General features: G+C 35.5%; 1 protein-coding gene across 4 annotated transcripts in view; it reads left to right on the top strand.

The window, feature by feature from the left end:
* Positions 1-21,746, top strand: part of NAB1 (NGFI-A binding protein 1) — a 44,155-nt gene that overhangs the window by 9,606 nt on the left and 12,803 nt on the right. For all 4 annotated transcript variants that reach the window (XM_060106864.1, XM_060106863.1, XM_060106861.1 and 1 more), the window contains 3 exons: positions 479-1,316; positions 12,087-12,220; positions 14,633-14,684. In XM_060106864.1, the coding sequence (XP_059962847.1) occupies positions 498-1,316; positions 12,087-12,220; positions 14,633-14,684 (1,005 nt within the window). In that variant the 5' untranslated portion in view covers positions 479-497. The remainder of the gene's footprint in view (positions 1-478; positions 1,317-12,086; positions 12,221-14,632; positions 14,685-21,746) is intronic.

Genomic DNA, 21,746 nt, shown 5'->3' with positions numbered 1-21,746 from the left:
AAAGTATTTGTCATACAGTGTGACAAAATAAGTATTCAGTGCATGGTAGCATAGTATACTTCTTACCCCCTTCTGAATTTGCTTATCCTTCACTTTGCCTCTGTGTCCACACCATGGAAGCAGCAAAGTGAATAGTCAAAAATATGGGATATAGAGCCCTGTGAGCCTTGGTTTGAGTCCCTAGACTTCTGCTTAGCTAGTTGTGAGATCTCAGGCAAATTACTTATCTTCTTTGAGCCTTTATATTTTTTTTCTTTAAAATGGAAACTATTACTGAATCTTGACCATTAAGGTTGATAGGAGAGTAAAATAAGATAACTTATGCGTAGAGAGAATGCTTCCTTAACAGTCAGTTGCTATGCAAATGCTGCTTGTTTTTTATTCTTCCCATACTGAACTCGTAAATCCTATAGTGTCTAACAAATAGGCTTAAGAAGTTTGGAGCAAGTGTGATGAGTATTTCCTCTTCTTTTTGCAGGTTAAGCCCATCCACAGTAATGGCCGCGGCCCTACCCAGGACCCTGGGGGAGTTGCAGCTGTACAGAATATTACAAAAAGCCAATCTGCTTTCTTATTTTGATGCCTTTATCCAACAAGGTGGTGATGATGTCCAGCAACTCTGTGAAGCTGGAGAAGAGGAATTCTTGGAAATCATGGCACTCGTGGGCATGGCTAGCAAGCCCCTTCATGTTAGGAGGCTACAGAAGGCTTTGAGAGACTGGGTTACAAACCCTGGCCTTTTCAATCAGCCACTAACGTCCCTGCCTGTCAGTAGCATACCCATCTATAAATTACCAGAGGGATCACCAACCTGGCTGGGAATATCCTGCAGCAGTTATGAAAGGAACAGCAATGCTCGGGAACCTCATTTAAAAATCCCCAAGTGTGCTGCCACCACCTGTGTGCAGAGCTTGGGACAGGGGAAATCAGACGTGGTGGGGAGCTTAGCGCTGCAGAGTATCAGTGAGTCCCGACTCTGGCAAGGCCACCATGCCACTGAGAGCGAGCACAGCCTCTCCCCAGCTGACCTTGGCTCTCCAGCTTCCCCAAAAGAAAGTAGCGAGGCGCTGGATGCTGCTGCTGCGCTCTCTGTAGCTGAGTGTGTGGAACGAATGGCCCCCACGCTGCCGAAAAATGACTTAAACGAAGTGAAAGAGCTGCTAAAAACCAACAAGAAGTTGGCCAAAATGATTGGTCACATCTTTGAGATGAGTGATGATGATCCACACAAAGAGGAGGAAATTCGAAAATATAGTGCAATATATGGCAGATTTGACTCCAAGAGAAAGGATGGGAAACATCTCACGCTTCATGAGGTAAAAAGCCCACATTTTTCTTTGTGCATATGTGGTGTGTTGTGTCTCTTAGAGATTAATTCGGTAATAGTTTGCAGCTAAGGAGATACATTACCTGAAAGCAGTATTAAAGACATTTAGGTTTAGCAAAATGTAACTCTTTAGTGAAGATAGACCGTATCTATCGTGTGTGTTAGGGTATTTTTGTGTTGAATTCAAACATGTTGAGCTTTGGAACTACAGTGTAGGGTGACTTTTAGAAAAATATCAGAATTTAAGCAGTGAAAGCATAAAGTCTTTGCATGTACAAGGCAGTTTGTCTTTTAATTAAGAAATAAAATGAGATTTTAAGTAGAACAGAAATCATTTTTGTAGACTTTTTTTAGAAAAAAAAATTTGTAGACAATAACCACAACTTAAAGTGATTTTCAGCTAGCATAGAAAACAATTATTTTAGATGAATGTTAGAAGAATTATTATAGCTTTGAATATTGTTTTGGTTTGACATTTGGCATTAAAAATTCTCATTTTATTTTTGTAGCACTCTATCCAGAAATACTTTGCTTAAGCAGAAGAATGCATATACGTATGTGTCTTTCTCATTTACTCCCTTTTTCTTGTCTGTCTGGCCAACACATCATATTTAAGACTCAAGCGTCTTTAAGACCTTAAGACTCAAGCATAAGCTTAAGTCTTTTTTGATATGTTTTCCCCCAAGTGACCGTTCCTTTCCGTTTTTATCCCTGTATAATATACACTTCTGTCACAGTAACTTCAACACTTTATTGTACTTATATATATATACTGGTCTATCCCTCACAGTATACTTCGGGATTCTTCAAGGCAGAGATAATGTCTCATTCATTTTTATATCCTCAGAATCTAATGTACCCAATAAATGCTTGAAAAATAAATGCATTTCAAAAGTTAAAAAACGATTTCATAGCTAAAATTTATAGCCATTTATCCGTTAGAAGAAAGAGAAACTCTCCTTGAAAAAAATGTTCAGTTGAATGCAGTATTTCACGTTAGAAACATTAGATCTTTCCCCCCCAGACTTATACTTTAACCCAAAAAATATTATATATTTATTGAAAAAGTATTCAATCATTACAAAAGGATGTGAAGTAATTGAATCTGTAAACATTCAGATTCTTTTCTTTACATATACAAATGTGGGATCATATTTTGTACACTCTTCCTCCAAATTCTTTTTTTTTAAACTTAACAATATACTCAAAGTACAGTGTACTATTAGATATATTTTTAAGTGATTACATATAGAGCTACCTTATTCATTTATGGGTTATATTATATTTCACAATATGAATGTGCTGTTATTTATCTTAACCATTCACTTTTTGATGTCACTTAAGTTGTTTCCGTTTTTTAAATTTTATATATGGTAGGACGTGAACATTACACATATATATCTTTACAGACTTTTGCATGTTTTCCTATAGAATAGAGTCCCAACATGTAAAATTATGGGATCAGAGAATAAGTAGATTTAATATTTTAGTAGATACTGCTAAATTGCCTTCTAAAAAAGCTGCAGCAATTTACATTTTCACTATCGTTGTATGCAAGTGTCCATTTTTCCACTCTCTTGCATTTATCATTTTTAATCTTTGTCAGTCTAAGAGATGAAAAAATTATCATTGCTTAAATTAACTTTCCTTAGTGAGTATGAGTATCTTTTCTTATGTTTCATAGACATCCAATTTTATATTCATATCCTTTGTTTTAATGTTGGAGTTGTTTGGTTGTTTTGTCTAACCTTTAAAATATTGTTAAAAACTTTTTATATTTTAAGGATATTAACCTTTGTCTTATGTTGTAAACATTTTCCCAGATTATCATTTGTCCTTTGACCTTTCAGACTGGTTGCCGTGTGGAAGTTTAATTTTATATAGTAATATTCATTTATCTTGTCCTGTGTGATTTCATTTGTCTAATTCTCTATTCCTTCACCAGTATAGAGTTAGTTTAATTACTGTAGCTAAATAATGTATTTTAATATATGGAAAGGCAAGTGCCCCTTCTATAGTACTATTCTGCAGCCTCTGTTTTATTAGGTAATCTTACACATTTCTCCTTCCAAATGAAATTTTTAATGCATTTGTCAAATTTCCCCAAAATTTCTGTTGGTGTTTTGATTAGAAATGCCTTAAAGGTATAGATTAATTTGGAAAAAAATGATATATTTACAATAATGAAAACTCCCGTACAGTAATATAGTATATGTGTTTACTTAGATCTTTTATATTCCTCAGTAATTTCTTAGTTCTTTATTCATAGGTTTTGCACATTTCTTGTTAGGTCAAATACTGTGTGTTATATATGTATATTAAATGTCTGTATCATAAACATACGTTTATTTTGCATATATATACAAGTATATAAGATATAAAGGTGTATAATCGTAAATAAAATTTTTTCCTGCTTTATAAAATTACTATCACCGGCCAATTTTTGTATATTAATTTTGTCTTCAGCAATTTCACCATCTGATATTTTAAAATAAATTATTTTAGATATGAATGGATACTGGTGCTTAATATCAGAGAAGTGGTTAGCAGAATTAGTCACAGGGGATTCTGTGATTTGATCTATTTGGGGCATGTCCTTTTGTAATTGTTATATATTGTTGCCATACAATAATGGACTCAGAAGAACTTGTGAGTAGATCTAGAAAATACAGGTAGCATTATAATTCAGATACACTTTGACACTTTCATTACCTATGAACCAATAGAGAAATCTACTACAAGGTCATCAATAATAGGAAACAAAGGGCAAAACATGTTGGCAGTTTTAGGTTCATGCTATAATCCAGTTTTCATATAATTTTTAAAACAGAGCAGATGAAACACAGTCAAGGGCCTGTCTTTTTATTAAAGCAAAAGTATGTTAAAGAGATGACTTTAATAAAGCCTATCAACCTCACTTAAAAAATCCTAACCTACTTTAAAAGTGAATTATTTCAACTTTGATTTTGCTAAGGGGCTCTTTGCTTCTTTGGATAAATAGGCACAGGTGGTATTTAAGTAATGAGACCATTGTGGGTTTCCCAAAATAAGGGAACAGTCAAAATGAATGCCAGCGGCTGAGATGTGGGGTTGGGGGTTTTGGAAAGTGTGGCTTGTGAAGCTTAACTTAGACCACTTATTATTTGTAACTCAAGTATGTGGGTCTGGTCTAATAATATAGTTTAGGATAGAAGTTTATGAATCAGGACACTTTCTTCAAACTAGTAACCATTCAAGAGTTTGGTGGAAATCACAAAATCCTGAGGGAATTAAAAGAAAGAAGGTACTGTCAAGTGTACACTTGCGATAATTTCACATTTTTTCATTTGACTATTTACAATGAGAGAAAGATTTTTGAGTTTTTATAAATTCCTAAGATTAAAGAATGTTACTAATCTGTCCTCAGTTTCTAAATAAGGAAATATGTGACTTATTCTTAATTCACTTTTGGTAGTATTTCTGAGAGCTTTCTTCATATAAACACTGAACACTCTTTCAAGACATATAAGTAGGTCAGGAGCAGATGAAAATCAGGAAGTTACCTATACCTGAAAAAATTTTTTCAACTCACAAGCATATAAAATTCTTATTCTTATACGCATTTTTTTTTTTTTGCGGTATGTGGGCCTCTCATTGTTGTGGTCTCTCCCGTTGCGAAGCACAGGCTCCAGACGCGCAGGCTCAGCAGCCATGGCTCACGGGCCCAGCCGCTCCGCGGCATGTGGGATCTTCCCGGACTGGGGCACGAACCCGTGTCCCCTGCATCGGCAGGCGGACTCTCAACCACTGCGCCACCAGGGAAGCCCCTTATACGCATTTTTATACTTGTTTCCAAGTATACATTATCAATATATTGTATAATTCTTTACATTTCACAGTAAAGAATTGTAGAATGAATCATTGTTATACACACTGTTTTTAAGCTAGAGAATCAGTGATGGTCTTAGAACATGGCTAGGTATGGCCTGGTCATAGGAGTCAGACTATGAAGATGGTGTGAGGGGCTGAGGCCTAGAACCACACTAGTTATTGGTGTGGGACAGGTGCTAAGGGACAAACCCAGAAGCAGTACTAGAAGGAAGTCCAGGCAGGCAGAGTTCCATCTGTTCAAAGGTGTGTTGGCAGAGTATATGATAAACTAGGTAAGCAGTATGCATCAAATCTTAAAGCAATGAATGGATAAAGAGAGAGAAACTGAAAGTTGAGAATAGCAAGGCTGTGGAGAATGTAGGGGCTTGTAATATTCAGAAATAAAAGCATATAGACAAGTCGGCATTATTGTCAGCAGATAGCAACGTCCAGCCGAAGAGCTCTGGAACTCAAAGATAGAAGGGGAAGAAGAGGAGAATGTGGAGTTAGTGGGTAAGTTGTAGACCTAGGGGAAATGCTACAGGAACTGGAGTGCTAAGTGGGGTACTAACATAAGGACCTAGGCCCACAGAATACATGGTGATGCCAAGTTTAGGTCAGATACCACTGTAGTGTTGAGAAGGCAAGGCTGAGTGTTTCAGAGAAGCCCAACATTCTTAGTTCTGAGAGAGGGGGAATGCCAAATCCGGGAACCTCTTAGACCTGAACATATTACTAGTGAGTTATGATGCTGAATTCCTAATTCTCAGCTTGAGTGGATCAATTTCAACATCTAATACTTGAAAAGAAATGTTGGACATTTCCTTTTGATCATTTAAAAAAGTGGATTATAGGACTCTTAGGGTAGTCTTTCTTCTTGAGTCACGTTTGATAAGTCACATTTTTCTGAGAATTTGTCCATTTCATCTAAGTTTTCAAACATATTGGCATAAAGTCATTTATCATTTTTAAGACCTAATATTGTTTGTACATTTGTCTCTTTTTCCCTGATCAGTCTTGCCAGAGGTTTGTCAACTATATTAATCTTTTCAGGGATCTGCAAACTAGAGCCTGTGAGCAAAATCTAGCCCACTTCCTGATTTTGCACATAAACTTTTATTGGAATACAGCCATGCCTATTTGTTTATGTATTATCTGTGGCTACTTTTGAGCTATGATGTAGCATTGGGTAGTTGAAACACAGACTAGCCTATAAAGCCTAAAATATTTACTATCTGACCTTTTACAGAAAAGCTTTCCAGCTTCTTTTTGAGGAAGCACTTTTGGCTTAATTGATATTTTTAGTTGTGCTGTGTTTGTGTTTACATCTACTTTCTTACAGTTTATTTTATTGTTCTAACTTATATTTCGTCCTGAGTTCATTAATGTTCAGCTGTTCTTCTTTTCTCATGTAAGGAGTGAAGGCCATAAATTCTCACTATGTATTGAATTAGCCTTATTCCCAAAGTTTTGATATGTGGTTATTTTATTATTTTTAAATTCTGATTATTTCTCTTTTTATTTATGATGTTTGATCCATGAGTTATTAAGTTTTTTTCATTTCCTAATATGAGGGGGTTTTTCCTTTATTCTTTTTCCCAGTGATTTCTAACTGAATTACACTGTGGTCAGAGAACATGGTTTGTATGATGCCAGCCCTTTAAAATTTGTTGCGATATGATTTATGGCCCAGTATGTGGTCAGTGTTTTTTAATGTGCTTCTGCAGTTGTTGGTAGAGTGTTCTGTATATGTCTGTTTTAACAAGCTTATTAACTCTTGTTTTTCAAACCTTCTATAGACTTTTTTTTTGTTGTTGTTGTCTGCTTGCTCTATCAGTAGCTAAGAGTTGTGTGTTAAAATCACCTACTCTGATGGTGGAGTTGTCTATTTCTCTATGTATTATGCAGCAACCTTATTAATCTTTAATAATGCATTTTGTTTTAAAAAACTTCTTGTTTGATATTAATATAAATACATATGCTTTCTTCTTGTTAGTAATTTCTTGTTACTTCTTTTTTCCATCCTTTTACTTTTAGTCTTTCTGAATCCATGTTTTAGATACATCTCTTGTAAATACCAATAATTGGATTTTTTAAAAATTCTCTTACATTCCTTGGCTTTTAACTGCAACATTTGGTCCATTTACATTTATTATAATGACTGATGTTTTGAATTTATTTCCTTTATTTTATTTTGTATTTCTTCCCTTCCTCCTCTTTATATCTCAGATTTACTATCTGGAATTAGTGTCCTTTAGCCTGAAGTGCATTATGTAGAATTTTGTTAATGAAGGCCTATTGATAGCAAACTCTGTCCTTCCTCACCCCATTGGAAAATATCTTTATTTTGCCCTCATTCTTAATTGCTACTTATTCTGGGTATCAAATTCTATATTATCAGTTATTTTCTGTTAGTAATTGAAGATATAATTTCCTTGGCCTTCAGCTTTCATTGTTGTGTTTAGAAGCCAGTGGTTATCTGACTATTGTCTGCTTTTGAAATCTTCTGTTTTACCATGCCCCAATTTCTTCTCTCCTTCTGACTTCTCAATTTTTCTTAGTCATTTTTACTATATTACTCTGTAGTCATATTTTCAACTCCTTTTATTTCTTTAAATGAAATCTTTGAGGGTCTGTTTCTGCTGTCGTTTCTGCTGGTTTTTACTTTTGGTTCCTTGTTTCTTTGGATGTTTTATGATTTCTTTCTATGAACTCATATTTCTTGGAACTGTGGAAATGTTTTGAGGCCTAGGAAGAAAATGGATTCTCCTAGAGGCTGTTTTTGCTTCTACCAGGCACCTGTACTCTGCACATAACAACTCTGGGACCCTATGAAAATTAATTCTCAGGCTGTTTAGTGTGAATTAGGGCTGAAAATCCATGTGAAGAGCTGATTTGGGGTTATGAAATCTCAGGAGAGTATCTTCTGTTCTCTCCTATTTAATAACAAGGTTAAAGACAGGTAGTTCTCCTTGCATTCTCCTGTGGGGTATGGGTATATTTCTAATTCTGTTTTGCATCAGGCTGTAGTACTTTTGTATTGTTTTTCATAGACTCCTCAGCCTCACCTTTGATGGATACTCGGCTTTTCCTGTTATTCTCTTCCCACACTCACCAGCCCAATGAGGGTGTAAAGATTGAAGTTCATCTGGTTTAGCAACTGTCCTCAACTTACTCCTTTGAGATACTGTCTTCATTCATTTTGGCCTGAATTGTTCTTACTGTCTTGCTGGCTTATTGATGCATTTAAGATATTTTTCCCTTCTATTTTAGCCAACATTTTTCCTGTGAGAAATGTGAGAGGGGCTGGTCACGGTACCTAGCCCTCCCTGTGCTAGAAATGAAAGTCTTGATTGCCTTTAGAGCCTCCCTATCACACAGCATTCATGTGGTATTTTTATGCTAACACTTACTTGAAACTTAATTGAAAGTCACAGTCATTTGATTGTTAAAGATTATGACTACCAGTAGAGAAAGTTTTAAAATCTAGTTAAAAATAATAGAAAGCTAACTTTAAGAATTCTTTTACATGAAGATATGAATGGAATTTTGGTATTTTTAGCCATGAAAGGAGGAAATAGAGGAAGTAAGTAAACCAATGAGGGAGAATATCTTATTTTATACTTTTAACAAAATTAGAAACTTAGAACTTTTAAAAAGCTAGCTTGATGCTGCAGTGAATGACTACTGGTTTTGGAGTATTTGTATCATTTTTCTATTTAAAATATATCATAATAGTTATTGATTTAATTATTAGCAACTGGGAGCATGAAATTGCGAAGATACAGAAAATACATTTTTGAGGGGAAAGCTTGATGAATCAACTTCATGTTACAACCTGGGGTGAGCTATAATTATTTCTCCAGCCTCAGTTTTCTACCAGAAGGCTCTCTGAGGGCCTGGAGAGTTCAGTATAGTTTTTCGGTCTGTTGGAGCCTGAATTCAATAACAAAGATTGTGTTATGTTTTTTTTTCTTGGTTTCTGGTAGGATGATGGAAGGAATACTAGAATATTGTTTTATTTTCTGCGGTTGTGAATGAGCTGGTACCTCTGAATGTTGTCAATTAAAATATCTTACTGACAATCAGAATTTCTCCATACTAATTTAGATTTATGAGTACAAATCAGAAACAGCTACATAAAAAGCAACTTGAGAAGGATCTTTCAAGGTCATTGTAGCTATTGCTAAGCTGAAATTGAAGTTAATTTATTTAGGAAATTATTCTTTGAAGTATATTTTACTTTTAATTCCTGTACCATTGTGCCTGTCAAAAGCACTTAGGGAAGAAATTGATCTACTGAGGATTCTTTAGGAGGAGGGGAGAAAGCTGAAAATAAATTCCTCCTGTTATGTTTTTATATTCAGTTATGGGTTTAAAATAAGAAGCCTAGGCTTATTGTAACCTTGTTGCCAGTAGCCACATTACAAGCATATTGGTGATATTGCAGGTTTGGTTCCAAACCACCACAATAAAGTGAGACACACAAATTTTTTTTGGTTTCCCAGTGCATATAAAAGTTATATTTACACTATACTGTAGTGTATTGTGTGCAGCAGCATTATGTCTAAAAAATGTACATACCTTAATTAAAAAATACTTTATTGCTAAAAAATGCTAACCATCATCTGATAACACAGGGTCACCACAGACCTTCAATTTGTAAAAAAATTAGTATCTGCAAAGTGCAGTAAAGCGAAGTACAATAAAATGAGGTATGCCTGTATTTGAGAATAAGCCAGTGTAACCTACAGTTGGAAATCTGGGGAGGAGGATATTAGATACCTATATCATACCATATACTGTATACCATAACACATTCTAGATGGAGTGAATATGTGGAAAAAATAAAACCATTAGACTAAATTATAGGAGAACATTTATATGTATTAGGGTGAGAAGGGAGCTTCTGTGCATAGCACTCAAGACAAAACTATAGGGCTAATGACAAACTATGAAAAAATAAAAAAACAAAACCACTACATATGATGAAGAGTTAATGCTCTTCATACATAACAAATTCCTTAAGTCCCTAAGAAACAAAATAGTGCAATAGAAGAAACAGGCAGCTACCATGAGCAAGCAGATTTTAAAATAAGTCAAAAACATAAAAATTTCAGTGTTACAGCCAAAGAAATGCAAATTATAACCAAACGTCATTGTAAATACATCAGATTGGTAAAGCTTTTAGATAACAGCCAGTGTTGGTCAAGATTCTGGGAAATGAACTCTTCATATAATTGTTGTAGCATTAAGATTTGAAACAATTTTTTTGGAGAGTAATTTGATGAAATATGTAGATCTCTTAAAATTCAGTATATTCTGTGACCAAGAAGTCTCTTTGTACTAATTTATTCCAAGTAAATAACTGAATATATGTGTAAAGATGCACATTTAAGAATGCTCTTTGCAGCTTTCTTTGTAGTACGTGAAAAATGAGGGTAATTTCCAGAGTGAGGTTGATTTAAATAATGTATTGCTATTTTCTACAATGTAATATTGTATGTCCAGGTAGTAAAAATTACATTGTAAAGGATATTTAAATTCATTCATCAGTCAATCAGTGCTTATTAAGCTTACTAACCATGCCAGATACTGATGTAAACAAGCCAAGTCTCTGCCTTAATATATGAAAAAGTAAAAAATGCAGCATACGTAAGTGAAGGAAAGGAAGTTACACATCTACATTCACATGTATATATGTACACAGAGAAATATTGGAATAATATGCATTAAAATATTAATAGTCATTCTGGATGGAAGGACTGCATGCTGCAATTATTTTCTTTTGCTTCTCTGTATTTTCAAAAATTTTAATAAGAAAAACTGTGAATAAAGTGGGATACCTGGGTAGGGAGAAAGGTAAATGCCTGATTCTTTGTCAAAGGAAAACAAGAACTAACACTAACAACAACTTTGTGCCAGCTCTCTTCTCACTTACTTCTTGTTACAGTCCTTGGAGGTAGTGATATTATCCCATTTTGCCTCTGAGAAAATTGAGGCTCTGAGAAGTTTTTACATGTCCAAAATCACACAGCTGGTAAGTGATGGAGCAAGACTCATCCTAGGTCTCTCTGCCATCAAATCCCATCAGTTTGCCGTCAGTCATGCCTGGAATGAGCATATTTCTTGCTTTTTAAAAAAGTCTGATATACCTCTTAGCAGTTCCTTACATCTATTTAAGTTGACAAAATTACGTGAAAAACATTTTGTAGTCTACTAAGCAAATTATAGATTTTCAGTTTAGGATAACCTTTGATATTTTAAATTTTAGTACAGGTGTTTGGTCAACTAGCAACACTATATTGGCAATATTTAGCACTTAGATGAAAGAGTAGAATTAGATGAATCTTAGAGATTTAGTGACTCCAAGACCTTGATTTTCCATTATAACCCTCATTTGTGATAATGCTATCTTTTACTAAGTGATTTTATAAATACTTAACTAAAATCATTTTTTATTTCTTCCTAAGAATTTTCATGTCAGTTCACATTAAAAAAAATATCTGTAAGACCATGTGTACTCACTTGTAGTTAAGGAAATATTATCAGCATATCATATAATCATATCCCTTGATTTCTCATAAGCAAAATAAGATGCAGAACATTTTTTAACTTTTTATTTTGCTTATTTTCTATAAACTCTCCTACTTAAAAATAAATAAAGCATATAAATAAATAAAACCAAGATGACTGTTTTGCTTAGTTCGAGTTCTGAGAGATGTAGATAACTTGATTTGCTTCTGAAATTAGGCAGTAGGACTAATTAGGAGTATAGGCTATCCTGATTTTCATAAATTATGATTTCATTATATAATGATGTGACTTCTTATATTCTTAAGTGAAACATTTTCTGTATTGATGAAATAAAAATGTTTATAATTTTTAAAACTTTGTTTTGAACATGCAGCTCACTGTTAATGAAGCGGCTGCTCAGCTTTGTGTGAAGGATAATGGTCTACTGACAAGAAGAGATGAACTTTTTGCCCTGGCTAGGCAGATTTCTCGAGAAGTCACCTATAAATATACTTACAGAACCACCAAGTAAGTGTTTAACTAATTGGCAGTATTTTTGCATTGTTTGTTAGAAGTAGAGCTTGAAACACCATCTGTTGATAGAATATAAGCATATCTGAAAAAGTTGAAGTGTGATTGTAGTCCTATAAGATTAAACAGTGAAGTGACTTTTCAAAACATTGCTGAAGTGGTTTTCATTGATTGGTTTAATCCTCTTTTATTGTCTTTTGAAAGATAGTTCCCTAGGACTATAGCATTGGTTTGGTGTGGTTCTCAACATTTCTTCTCTCACACAGATGCTTTCTTTGGTTTTGAGTGTGATGATGGGATTTAGTTAGTCATCATTTATAGACTTACTTATATACCCTACCAACTACATGAACTTGTTGAACTGTCTGCGGAAGCAACGTGTTTCCTTTTGCAAGGTGTCTGCGATCTAATGAGATTAGCTGAATAGATAAAAAGACTCCATTGCCCAGTATTTAAAGGAAAATTGGAAAATACTAGGTTACTAGCAAGGGCAATATGGAACATGTGTTTGAAATAAAAAATCCCATGTTGAAAAGCAGTGGTGATTTTAAAATTTAATGTAAACATACCTTATTATTCTTCATCTTATCCTCACTTGAAGCCTAAGCATTGTCTATAGATAGCAGACCATTTTGATTTTGTTCACTTGTTCCACATGGACCCTGATTGCCAGTGTACCATCGGTTGTGCTTGCCACTGCTTCTCGGAGGAGATGCATTAGTGTGACTGAGTGTGTGTTAAAAAAAAAAAAACACACCACATCCTGAGCACCCTTTCCAGCTCTAATAAATCACATTTTCTGGGGATGGAGCCTTAGAGTCCAAACTTTCACAAGCATCTCCTATGATTCTTGTGTATATTCAAGTTTGAAAACCACCGATACAGGCACTTGCTGTCATCACCATTATTTTCCCCAGCTCACAGCAGCTTTGTTGTCTGTTCTATCTCAAGAGCCCATATACTTACAAACTGGGAACAAGTAAAATTATGCAAAATAAACGAACAGGATAAGAATATACAGCAATATTATAGGATTATGTACAAGATTCTTTTTGAGTTGAGTGATCAAGAGCTGATTTTTGTGACTTTGTTTTCTTCGCTGTATTATACAATATTTTCTTTCTGACTGCTTTACTTAAATAATTTTCTTTAATCAAAGTAGTGCGTGTACATGATTTATGAAGTCACATAGTACACAAGGTTTATCACAAAACTCAGCAGTTCCCCCGCTCCATCCCCCTTCTTTCTGAATACTACGACCCAGAGGCGACTGCTTTCAACAACTTTTAGTTATTTTTTGTAGTATTTATTTACATTTATATATTTTTAAAGTTAAATCATTTTAAAATACACAAGACTTTTACATTATTTATTTATAAGCCAAAACTATGTATAAAGCTAATGCAAAAAAGTTGCACTCTCATTTCTGTCTCTTTTTACTCTGTTCCTCTTCTCATTGTAGGTAGTTTTTATTAATTTCTTTTTCGTCCTTCTAGTGTTTGTTTATGCACATGTAAATAAATATAAATATGTTTTCTCACTTACACCTTTTTTTGAAAAAACAATAAGTAGCATGTGTCTACATTATTCTGTATTTTGCTTTTAGTTTAACGTGTCTTGGAGATCTTGCTATATTCGTACATATACATCTTCCTCATTATTTTATACAGCTGCATGATACTGCCTTGTGTGGATATACCATGATTCATTTAACTAGTCCCACGTTGATGGATACTTGAGTTGTTTCTAGTCTTTTGCCATTATAAGTAATACCACAGTAAATAACATCATACGTATCATATTTTGTTGATTCTGAGGTGTATTTTTCCACATTTTAACAATCTTTCAAGTTGAGGTATAAAATTTATGACTTGCCATCGTTTACTTGGCAATTATATTTCATGTATATGTAGGTGCTTCTGTGGGAGAGATTCCCAGCAGAGGGATCCCTAGGTCCAGGGAAAATGCATTTATAGTTCTGATAAACAAAATGCATTTTAATCTCATGTAGCCTTAAGCATTCGTCTTAAATGGCCATTTTTTTTTCACTTTATCCTAAATTATACTGATCCATGAAGGGTGTCATGGGATACAGTCCTCCTTGATTTTTTTCCTTTTTCATTATGTGGTACTCATTAATACTTATTGAGTACTTTCTGTGTGAGGCATTCTTAGATAGTGTGCAATAAATTTAAAATGTGTAATATAACTGTGTCTGCCTATTTCCCCAGTGTTAATTTAGAAATGATAAAAAGTCTCTTTTTCACTATTTTAATGTTCATTATGAAGTCTTATTTCTGGTGGCAGGGCTCCAGGGTTATATGTTTTGGTGGAAGCTTATAGATTGAGGTGCCTTTAGAAAAAATTTGTTACCTTCTCAAGTTTTTCCCTCTCCCCCATTCCCCTCAGATCAAAATGTGGAGAAAGAGATGAATTATCCCCGAAGAGAATTAAAGTGGAGGTATGATTATGTATTATATTTTCTTTTGCTAATAATGTTTGCTTACTAGTTCAAACTAAAAAAAAAGAATGGTCCCGTCAACTAGTGAAAAAATGTGAATTGTAGAATCTTAAAAATTATATAGAATTTGGTTGCTTTGAAGTATCTATAGTAATTTGAACTAAGATACTCAGAAAGTTCTTAGAAGGAAACAACAATGATGAGCTTGATGTCCAGTCAGTTTATCAAAGGTTGATTTGTAAATAGATGTTTCTTACAGATTTAAAACTCTTTACTGGTTAAACTATTCCTTTTATAATTTTATTTACATCATTAGTCATCTTATCAAATAGACTGAGAGGAGCTAAGGTTTAATTTCTTTATATTAAATATCTGAGAGAAGTGACAGTTTAGTGGCTGCAAGTTATGGGGACTTTACTGTAATTAAAAGCCCCTTTTAGGGGATCATGGTTGAGGCAGTCCTTCTGATTTTAGACCTGCGAGTCGTAAGGTGAGTTGAGCAAGAAAAATGTGTTTTTCTTAGGGCTCTCAGAACTGGTTTCAGAATGACTGCTCCTTAATTTGGATTGAATACTTTTTTAAAGGCCAGTCTGCAGCAGAGCAGAAGTTTGAAGTCAGGAAACTCCTTCCTTTTTTTCTTGGGCGGGGGATGGGGGTCGGTACTCTTAGCCATTCATTATTTAATTTCAAGTTAAAGAAAACAAGCTATGTTTAACTACCCTAAATTTCCATCATCAAATTATTCTTACTAGTAACTTGTTAGTAGCATCTGTTTGTATGTAATAATCTTTCATTTATACCAAAGCCAGAGTTAATCTTTTAAAAACATAAATCCCTTTTCTACTGTGCCTAGAATAAAATCTACGCTTTTTCCTGAGGCATCTAAGACCCTGCATGATCTGACTCTGGCTTGCATCTCTAACCTCACCTGCTACCACACTTCCCCATTCTTACTGTGTCCCAGCTCCACTGACCGACTTTCTGTTCCTGGAACACGTCAAACTCATTTGTGCCTCAGCCCTCTCTGTTTGTTCCCCCTCTGTAGATCTTTCTGTAGATCTTCACATGGCTTCAGTTTATAGCAGAGAGTTTCCTCTGACTTCCCTGCTTCCCTTTCTAGAGAGGCACTGTTACCCCAACATCACATTAAGGCTCTTTGTCCTGGCTTGTTTTGTTTTCATAGCACTTACCAGTGCCTGAAACTATTATATATTTATTTTTAATTTATTATTGGTCTGCCCCATTAGATGACAATAGAGCTCTTATCTGTCTATCCACTACTTTTACTTAGTTTATAATAGTGCCTTGCACTTAATAGAACTTAATAAAATCTGTTAGGTGAAATGATGAATGGCCATGGGTAAACATCTTTGACTTCTGAAAGCTTTAGCCCCAAGCAGTAGTTCTCAAAGAAGAGAAAAATGTTGTCCAAAACGAACACTTTTTAAAAATTGTGCTTATATTTGTAATCTATCTCACTGTTAGCTCTGGAATAATGTTTAAGATGGGTTAGCCTCAGATACCACTCAAAAAATTTATTGAAATGATCTAAGGCCATTGAAAGAGCTAACTAGTGAAATAGTTTTCTCCTGTTGCATCTCAAGATAATGAGTAAGAGAGTATCCCTGTGGATTTAGCTGTTAGTGACTCTACCACTGAAAGGGAAATTGGATAAACAAAGAAACTGCTAAAAGGCATGTGCCATTGGAGAATTTAGAGGAAAGAAGGTACAAAACCTACCCAATGGCCAGTAAAGGTAGGCAGCTACTAGGTTAGAAATTACGTCCGCCTCTCTTTCTCACCATTGGCTCTCCATGTCATCATGACTCAAGCTGTTCTCACATTTAAGCCCTGTTTTGTCTAGCTTCAGAGGTCACTAGTGAACGTTGAAGTTTGAAATCATGAATCTCATGGACTCTTGGAGCTATAGTGTTTTCTTGTTAGGCTGTGTTGATAAGTCTTTCTGACCCTCTCAATGGCCCTGATCTGAAATGTAAACAAATTGTTTCTTGTATCCAGTTACAGTGTTGTGAGTTTCTTTTTAGGAGCTCACAGTGTTAGGTTATAGCATTAGATGTGACCCTTCTAGTCCTTTATATTCCACTAGAGATAATTGAATTATAGTTCTATATGATTAGTTTGTTACTTTACTAGACATCACAAAGCCATTTGAACAGTTGCAGATTTAGAATTAAGATAATCAGTGTTTCCTTTTTCTGTGAATAACAATTCTAACCCTTCCTAAATAGACAAGTGACTAATCAACCCCAGGTGTCTGTAAATGTTCTTATACTAAACTCTTGATTTTGTCTCCCAGAAATGAATAGCGACTTTAGCTTTGAATTTAGGACAGTAGTTTACTTTTGTTGGTTTGTTTTAATTTTGTCTTATTTTTGCTTAGTTTTTTAAAAAGTTTGTGTTTTGCAGAGCATCAATATCTGCAAAATGTGTGTGTTATACATGTGTGTATACCTACACATGTATACAGTGTAATGTGTAATCCTTCGCAAAATACACAATATTGGCATAAATGCTGTCTAAATTCTCTTGTGGTATACTCTAAGTCAAATTCAAGATACTGGAGCTGTTCATTTGGTTGTGGAAGCTGATACTGAGGTAGTTAGTATTGGTCGTATAGGGTTACTACTCCCCTAAGAAGATTTTTCACCAAGCGTTAGTGCTTTATTTATGTCTACCTTCTCTATGTCTACTGGGGAGAAGGAGAATTTCTGGCATGAAGAGAGATTAGAGGAGGCTTTATTGAAGAGATACCATCTGAGCTGGGTTTTAAAAGAAGGGTAGGATTTCAGAAGGTAGGGATGTGGGGTCGAGGGTGGAGGGGAGTTGCAAAGAAAGACCAGCATGGGCAGAGACACAGAGGTAAGAAAATACTCTGTGTGTTTAGAGAACAATGAGACCAGTTTGTCCAGAATATGTGGCTGACACAAAGGACAGTCATAAGTAAAACTACAAAGATTTTAGAGTTCTTTGAACATACTGTTTGTCTTATTTGATTATTTGTTTTGTGATTCTTAGCTTATTAACTCTCTATTAAGAAAAAGTAATATAAAAATAAACTTAAGCTTAGCCCACTGTAAAGCAGTATAAGATTCCTAATTACTAGGCTCAAATTAATGAGTACTTTTTTCTCTTCCTTTTCATCTTTATTTTTCCAAAATCCTTGACAGCAACCAATGAGCATACATGCCAAGTTGCTAAGTTTTTTCAGTCTTAAAAAGATCATTTTTAAGATCAGAGAACAAAAAGAAATGTCATGTCCAGTAGATGAAATAGAAATAACTCAAAATAGACGTGTAAAGGAAAGAGAAACGTTTTCTTGTATGCCGTTTTCAGTGCATGAGTATACACTAAAAAAAATTAGTGCTTTGTTCAAGCTCAGTAGTTGTTTACTTATTGCTAAATGATGTATTTTTCTGATGTTTGTGAAGGGTTGGGTGAAATGAAATTTTAAAATCCTTGTCTTATTTTTCTCCTCTTATTATATAGTAGGTTGTTCCTGCCCTAAGGACAGTTAACTATTTATTTGATTGTCATTGTTGTTGTCGTTGTTTAGTATCAGTGTATATGTTGTGAAGTACTCAGGATAATCTCTTGTCCTTGAATAGTGCTCCTTCCTACAGGGCATGTAAGATTAAAAAACAGAGATTTTGAACTTTATAGTTCCTAGAATATATGAGATAGTCACAGAGAAAAAAGCCTGCTAACTTCGGGAGTCCTTATTAGGGTAGCCTGTCATTTGGAATGCAGCCTCTAAGAAAAGCCTCTTTAGCCCTATATGTCAGTACGTGAGGTTTGGGAATATCCTACTGAGGCTAGATGAATAGCTTGTCCACCTGGAATACAACATTCTGTGTGAATCTGCTTTCAGCTAAACTGCAAATGGATTACGCTTACTCTTTTCTTTTTGATCAGAGGCCTCAAATCCAGCTCTGGGTCAGTTGTAGAAATAACTGTTTTTTGTTTTTTTTTGAAATAACTGTTTTTATTGAATCTGTTGTATGCCTGTCCCTGCTAGGCATTTGAAATTATCACAGACCTGTCTACTCTATATGGAGGCTTTATGATTTCCATTTACAGCCAAGGAAAGACTCAGAAAGGGCTTGGTAACCTGCCCAACTTTCCACATTGCAGTGGCAGAGCCAGGGCTTCAAGTCTAGGTCTGACTTCTAAACTTCAAAGCAATACCACTCTCCTGGGTGCTAATGAGCATTCACAAAGCATCTTAGGTGTGAAAAACGCTATTTGGATTATACCTTTCCTCCTGCTAGTATGGTAAGCAGGGCAAAGTGTGCACAGGATTGGTAGTCTTTGAAGAAGGGGGAAAGAATCACAGTTATTTTCTAATGCAAGGAAATTTAACAATTATACATTTTGAGTAGAAAATTTAACAATATAAGATATCACCATTTGACATAACTTATTTTTTACAATGAAGAAAAACAGTGTGTTGGGAAGATAAACAGTAAATCAAGAAAAATTAGTTTGACTTATTTATACTCTACCTGTGACAGAACATATTTAAGATGGCTTGACTACTAGTTAAAAGAGATGAAAAATCAAGAGCCAAAGTCCCTGGCTCTCGTCTCCCTCTCAGTTTTTTTAAAATTAGTTATAAGTGGATTCAGTTGATATCTTTTCTTCTTCATCAAAAACATCTCCTATGAATAAACCCTGTCATTGCCTCCAGTATAATAAGTATTAGAAGAGAGGAAGGATGTGTAAAACAACCAGTCTCAGCCCTGGCGATGGTAGCTGACTAAATGGACGGTTACTGTTCATTTCTCGTCTGTCAGTTTTCTTCGTTCACTGAAATTGCTGGAGACTAGGCAAAGAGATGAGAGGTGACAGCATTCTTCATCATGTGTGGGCTGGGAGTGCAAAGCAATCAGAGATAACTGGATGAAAGAAATGAAGTTTGTTAATAGAGCCCAGAAAGTCAGAGAATCGGGGCTTGAAAGAGAAAGACTTAGAGGAAACATCTGCTAGCAGTTCCAGTGGGTTGGGGGTGGCAGAGTGAGGAAGGGGGAGGGAAGAGGGTCAGAATACCCACCTACGCTGTTACTAAGCTTGTTGAAAAGAAAGCTGGTCTAATCTGATGTAGACTCTTCCCCTCTGGATCAGAAAAACAGAAGCATTACAATCTGCTATTCATATAGAAAGTGTGAGTAGAGAAAGGGAAAATGCACGTGTGAGGCCGAGAACATCTGTTGGAACAAGTTGTTTTAAAGATAGCTAAGCAGTGGTTTTAAAGCAACTTGCTAGTATTTGGTGGAAAGGATGAGGAGAAATGGGGGTGGAGACCAATGCGATGAGAGTAATTAGGTCATGAACAGCATCCCACCCTATATCTTTCATTTTCTCAGTGCTTAGCCTCAGAGTCTCGTAAGGGAACACTGTGATTAATGGCAGCAGCCAAGAATATGACAAGAAGATAAATTGCTCATAGCATGGTACAGCTGGTTCCTGGGAAAAAGGCTTCAGAGACATATAAAAAGAGTCCTGTAGCAAACATAATGTGAAAGAGACCATTTTCTTGGGAATGTTCTCACTTTTATTTCTAAGTCCTATATTTTGGGGTACAAACCTACTTTATATGTCATGAAGTGACAGCTACTCAGTCCAGTAGTCTTCCCATGCACTATGAACTGTCAAAGATTGAGAGAAAATCGGAATGAGTAATGTACCCAGTTGCAGAGAGACCACTGATCTGTGTTATTTATTGTTATTTATTTCTTATTGCATGCTTGTATTTCTCTTTATTAATGATGGAGCAGTGTCCATTTTCTAAAAACTTTCGCATGTAGAGCTTGAAGTTCCCCCTTCCAGCTTTTCAGTATTCTCATGGTTAATAATCCTAATAATGGTACAACCATATATTTGTATAGCAGTGTATACTTTTTCAAACTTTATTATTTGCATTACTTTATTTAATCCCCACAAATCTCCATTGGGCAGTTAAGCTGTGTTTTAATCTCCATTTAAAATCTGGGAACACCAGAAATAATGAGGTTAATTTTCTTGCCTGATATTACACTTCTGGTTCCTAACATGAGAAGATTAGATCACTCCTTTCTCCTTCTGCAAGCTCCATCAAAGATAATATTGAGATATTCGAGCTCCTGGGGGTTCTGGCCTGGGCTCACTCCACTCAGGGCCTCATGGGCTGGAACTCTCCAATCTGGTTCTCCAGCCCTGACCTTACCCCAGGTTCCAGAGTCAGTGCATCTGCCTACCGGAGGTCTCACCAGCAGCAGATCGGACTCAATATGTCCCCAGCGAAATTCATCAACTTTCTGCTCTCTCCTCAAACCTCCTGGTCTTGAGTTTCTGAGTCTAGTGAATGTTATCACCAAACTCACAGTTGCCTAAGCCATATCTCAGGAATTCTTGTATTTCTCTGTTGCATCTGCCATTGTGTGGGACTAGGCCACTAGTCTCTGTCTTCACTACAGCCCTCTAACCACCATCCTGGACCCCCCTCCCCCAGTACATTGTCCCCATCTCATTCTGATTGGGTTTTCTAATGCAGATCTGATCAGTCTTTTCCCTAGACCTTCAAGGACTTCTGTTTGCATTTAGGATAAAATCTAAAATTCTTAACATGACTTACAAGGCCTCATAGAATTTGGCCCTGGGTTTCCAGCTTCTCAGACCACTCCCTCTTAGTGTATTCCCTGTGTTACCTATATTACCGTATTAAGTATTTTCCAGTTTCTCAAGGGTATCTTGTTCTTCTTGCCTCTAGGCCTATATATAAAGCTGCTCTCTTTCCCTAGAGATCTCTTTTCTTTCAAGTCTCAACCAAAACATCATGCCCTCTGGGAAGCCTTCCCTGCCACAGTGACTCCCCTGTGCTCTGGATCACTTTGTCCATTTCCCTTTCTACACTGTATTTGTCGGGAGGGCAGGAGTCATTGTATCCCCATCACTGAGTTCAGAGGATAGAACCTGTTAGGCAAACAAGATTGAGTGAATAAACAAGTGTTTCTAGATTTCCATTGTTTTTTCACTAAAATAGTTCCCCACCAATATAGTCAATAT

The sequence above is a fragment of the Mesoplodon densirostris genome, chromosome 8 (assembly GCF_025265405.1).
Source record: "Mesoplodon densirostris isolate mMesDen1 chromosome 8, mMesDen1 primary haplotype, whole genome shotgun sequence".
NCBI lineage: Eukaryota > Metazoa > Chordata > Mammalia > Artiodactyla > Ziphiidae > Mesoplodon > Mesoplodon densirostris.
The sequence above is the reverse complement of the archived record's forward strand: the minus strand, read 5'-3'. Positions and strand labels throughout refer to the sequence as shown.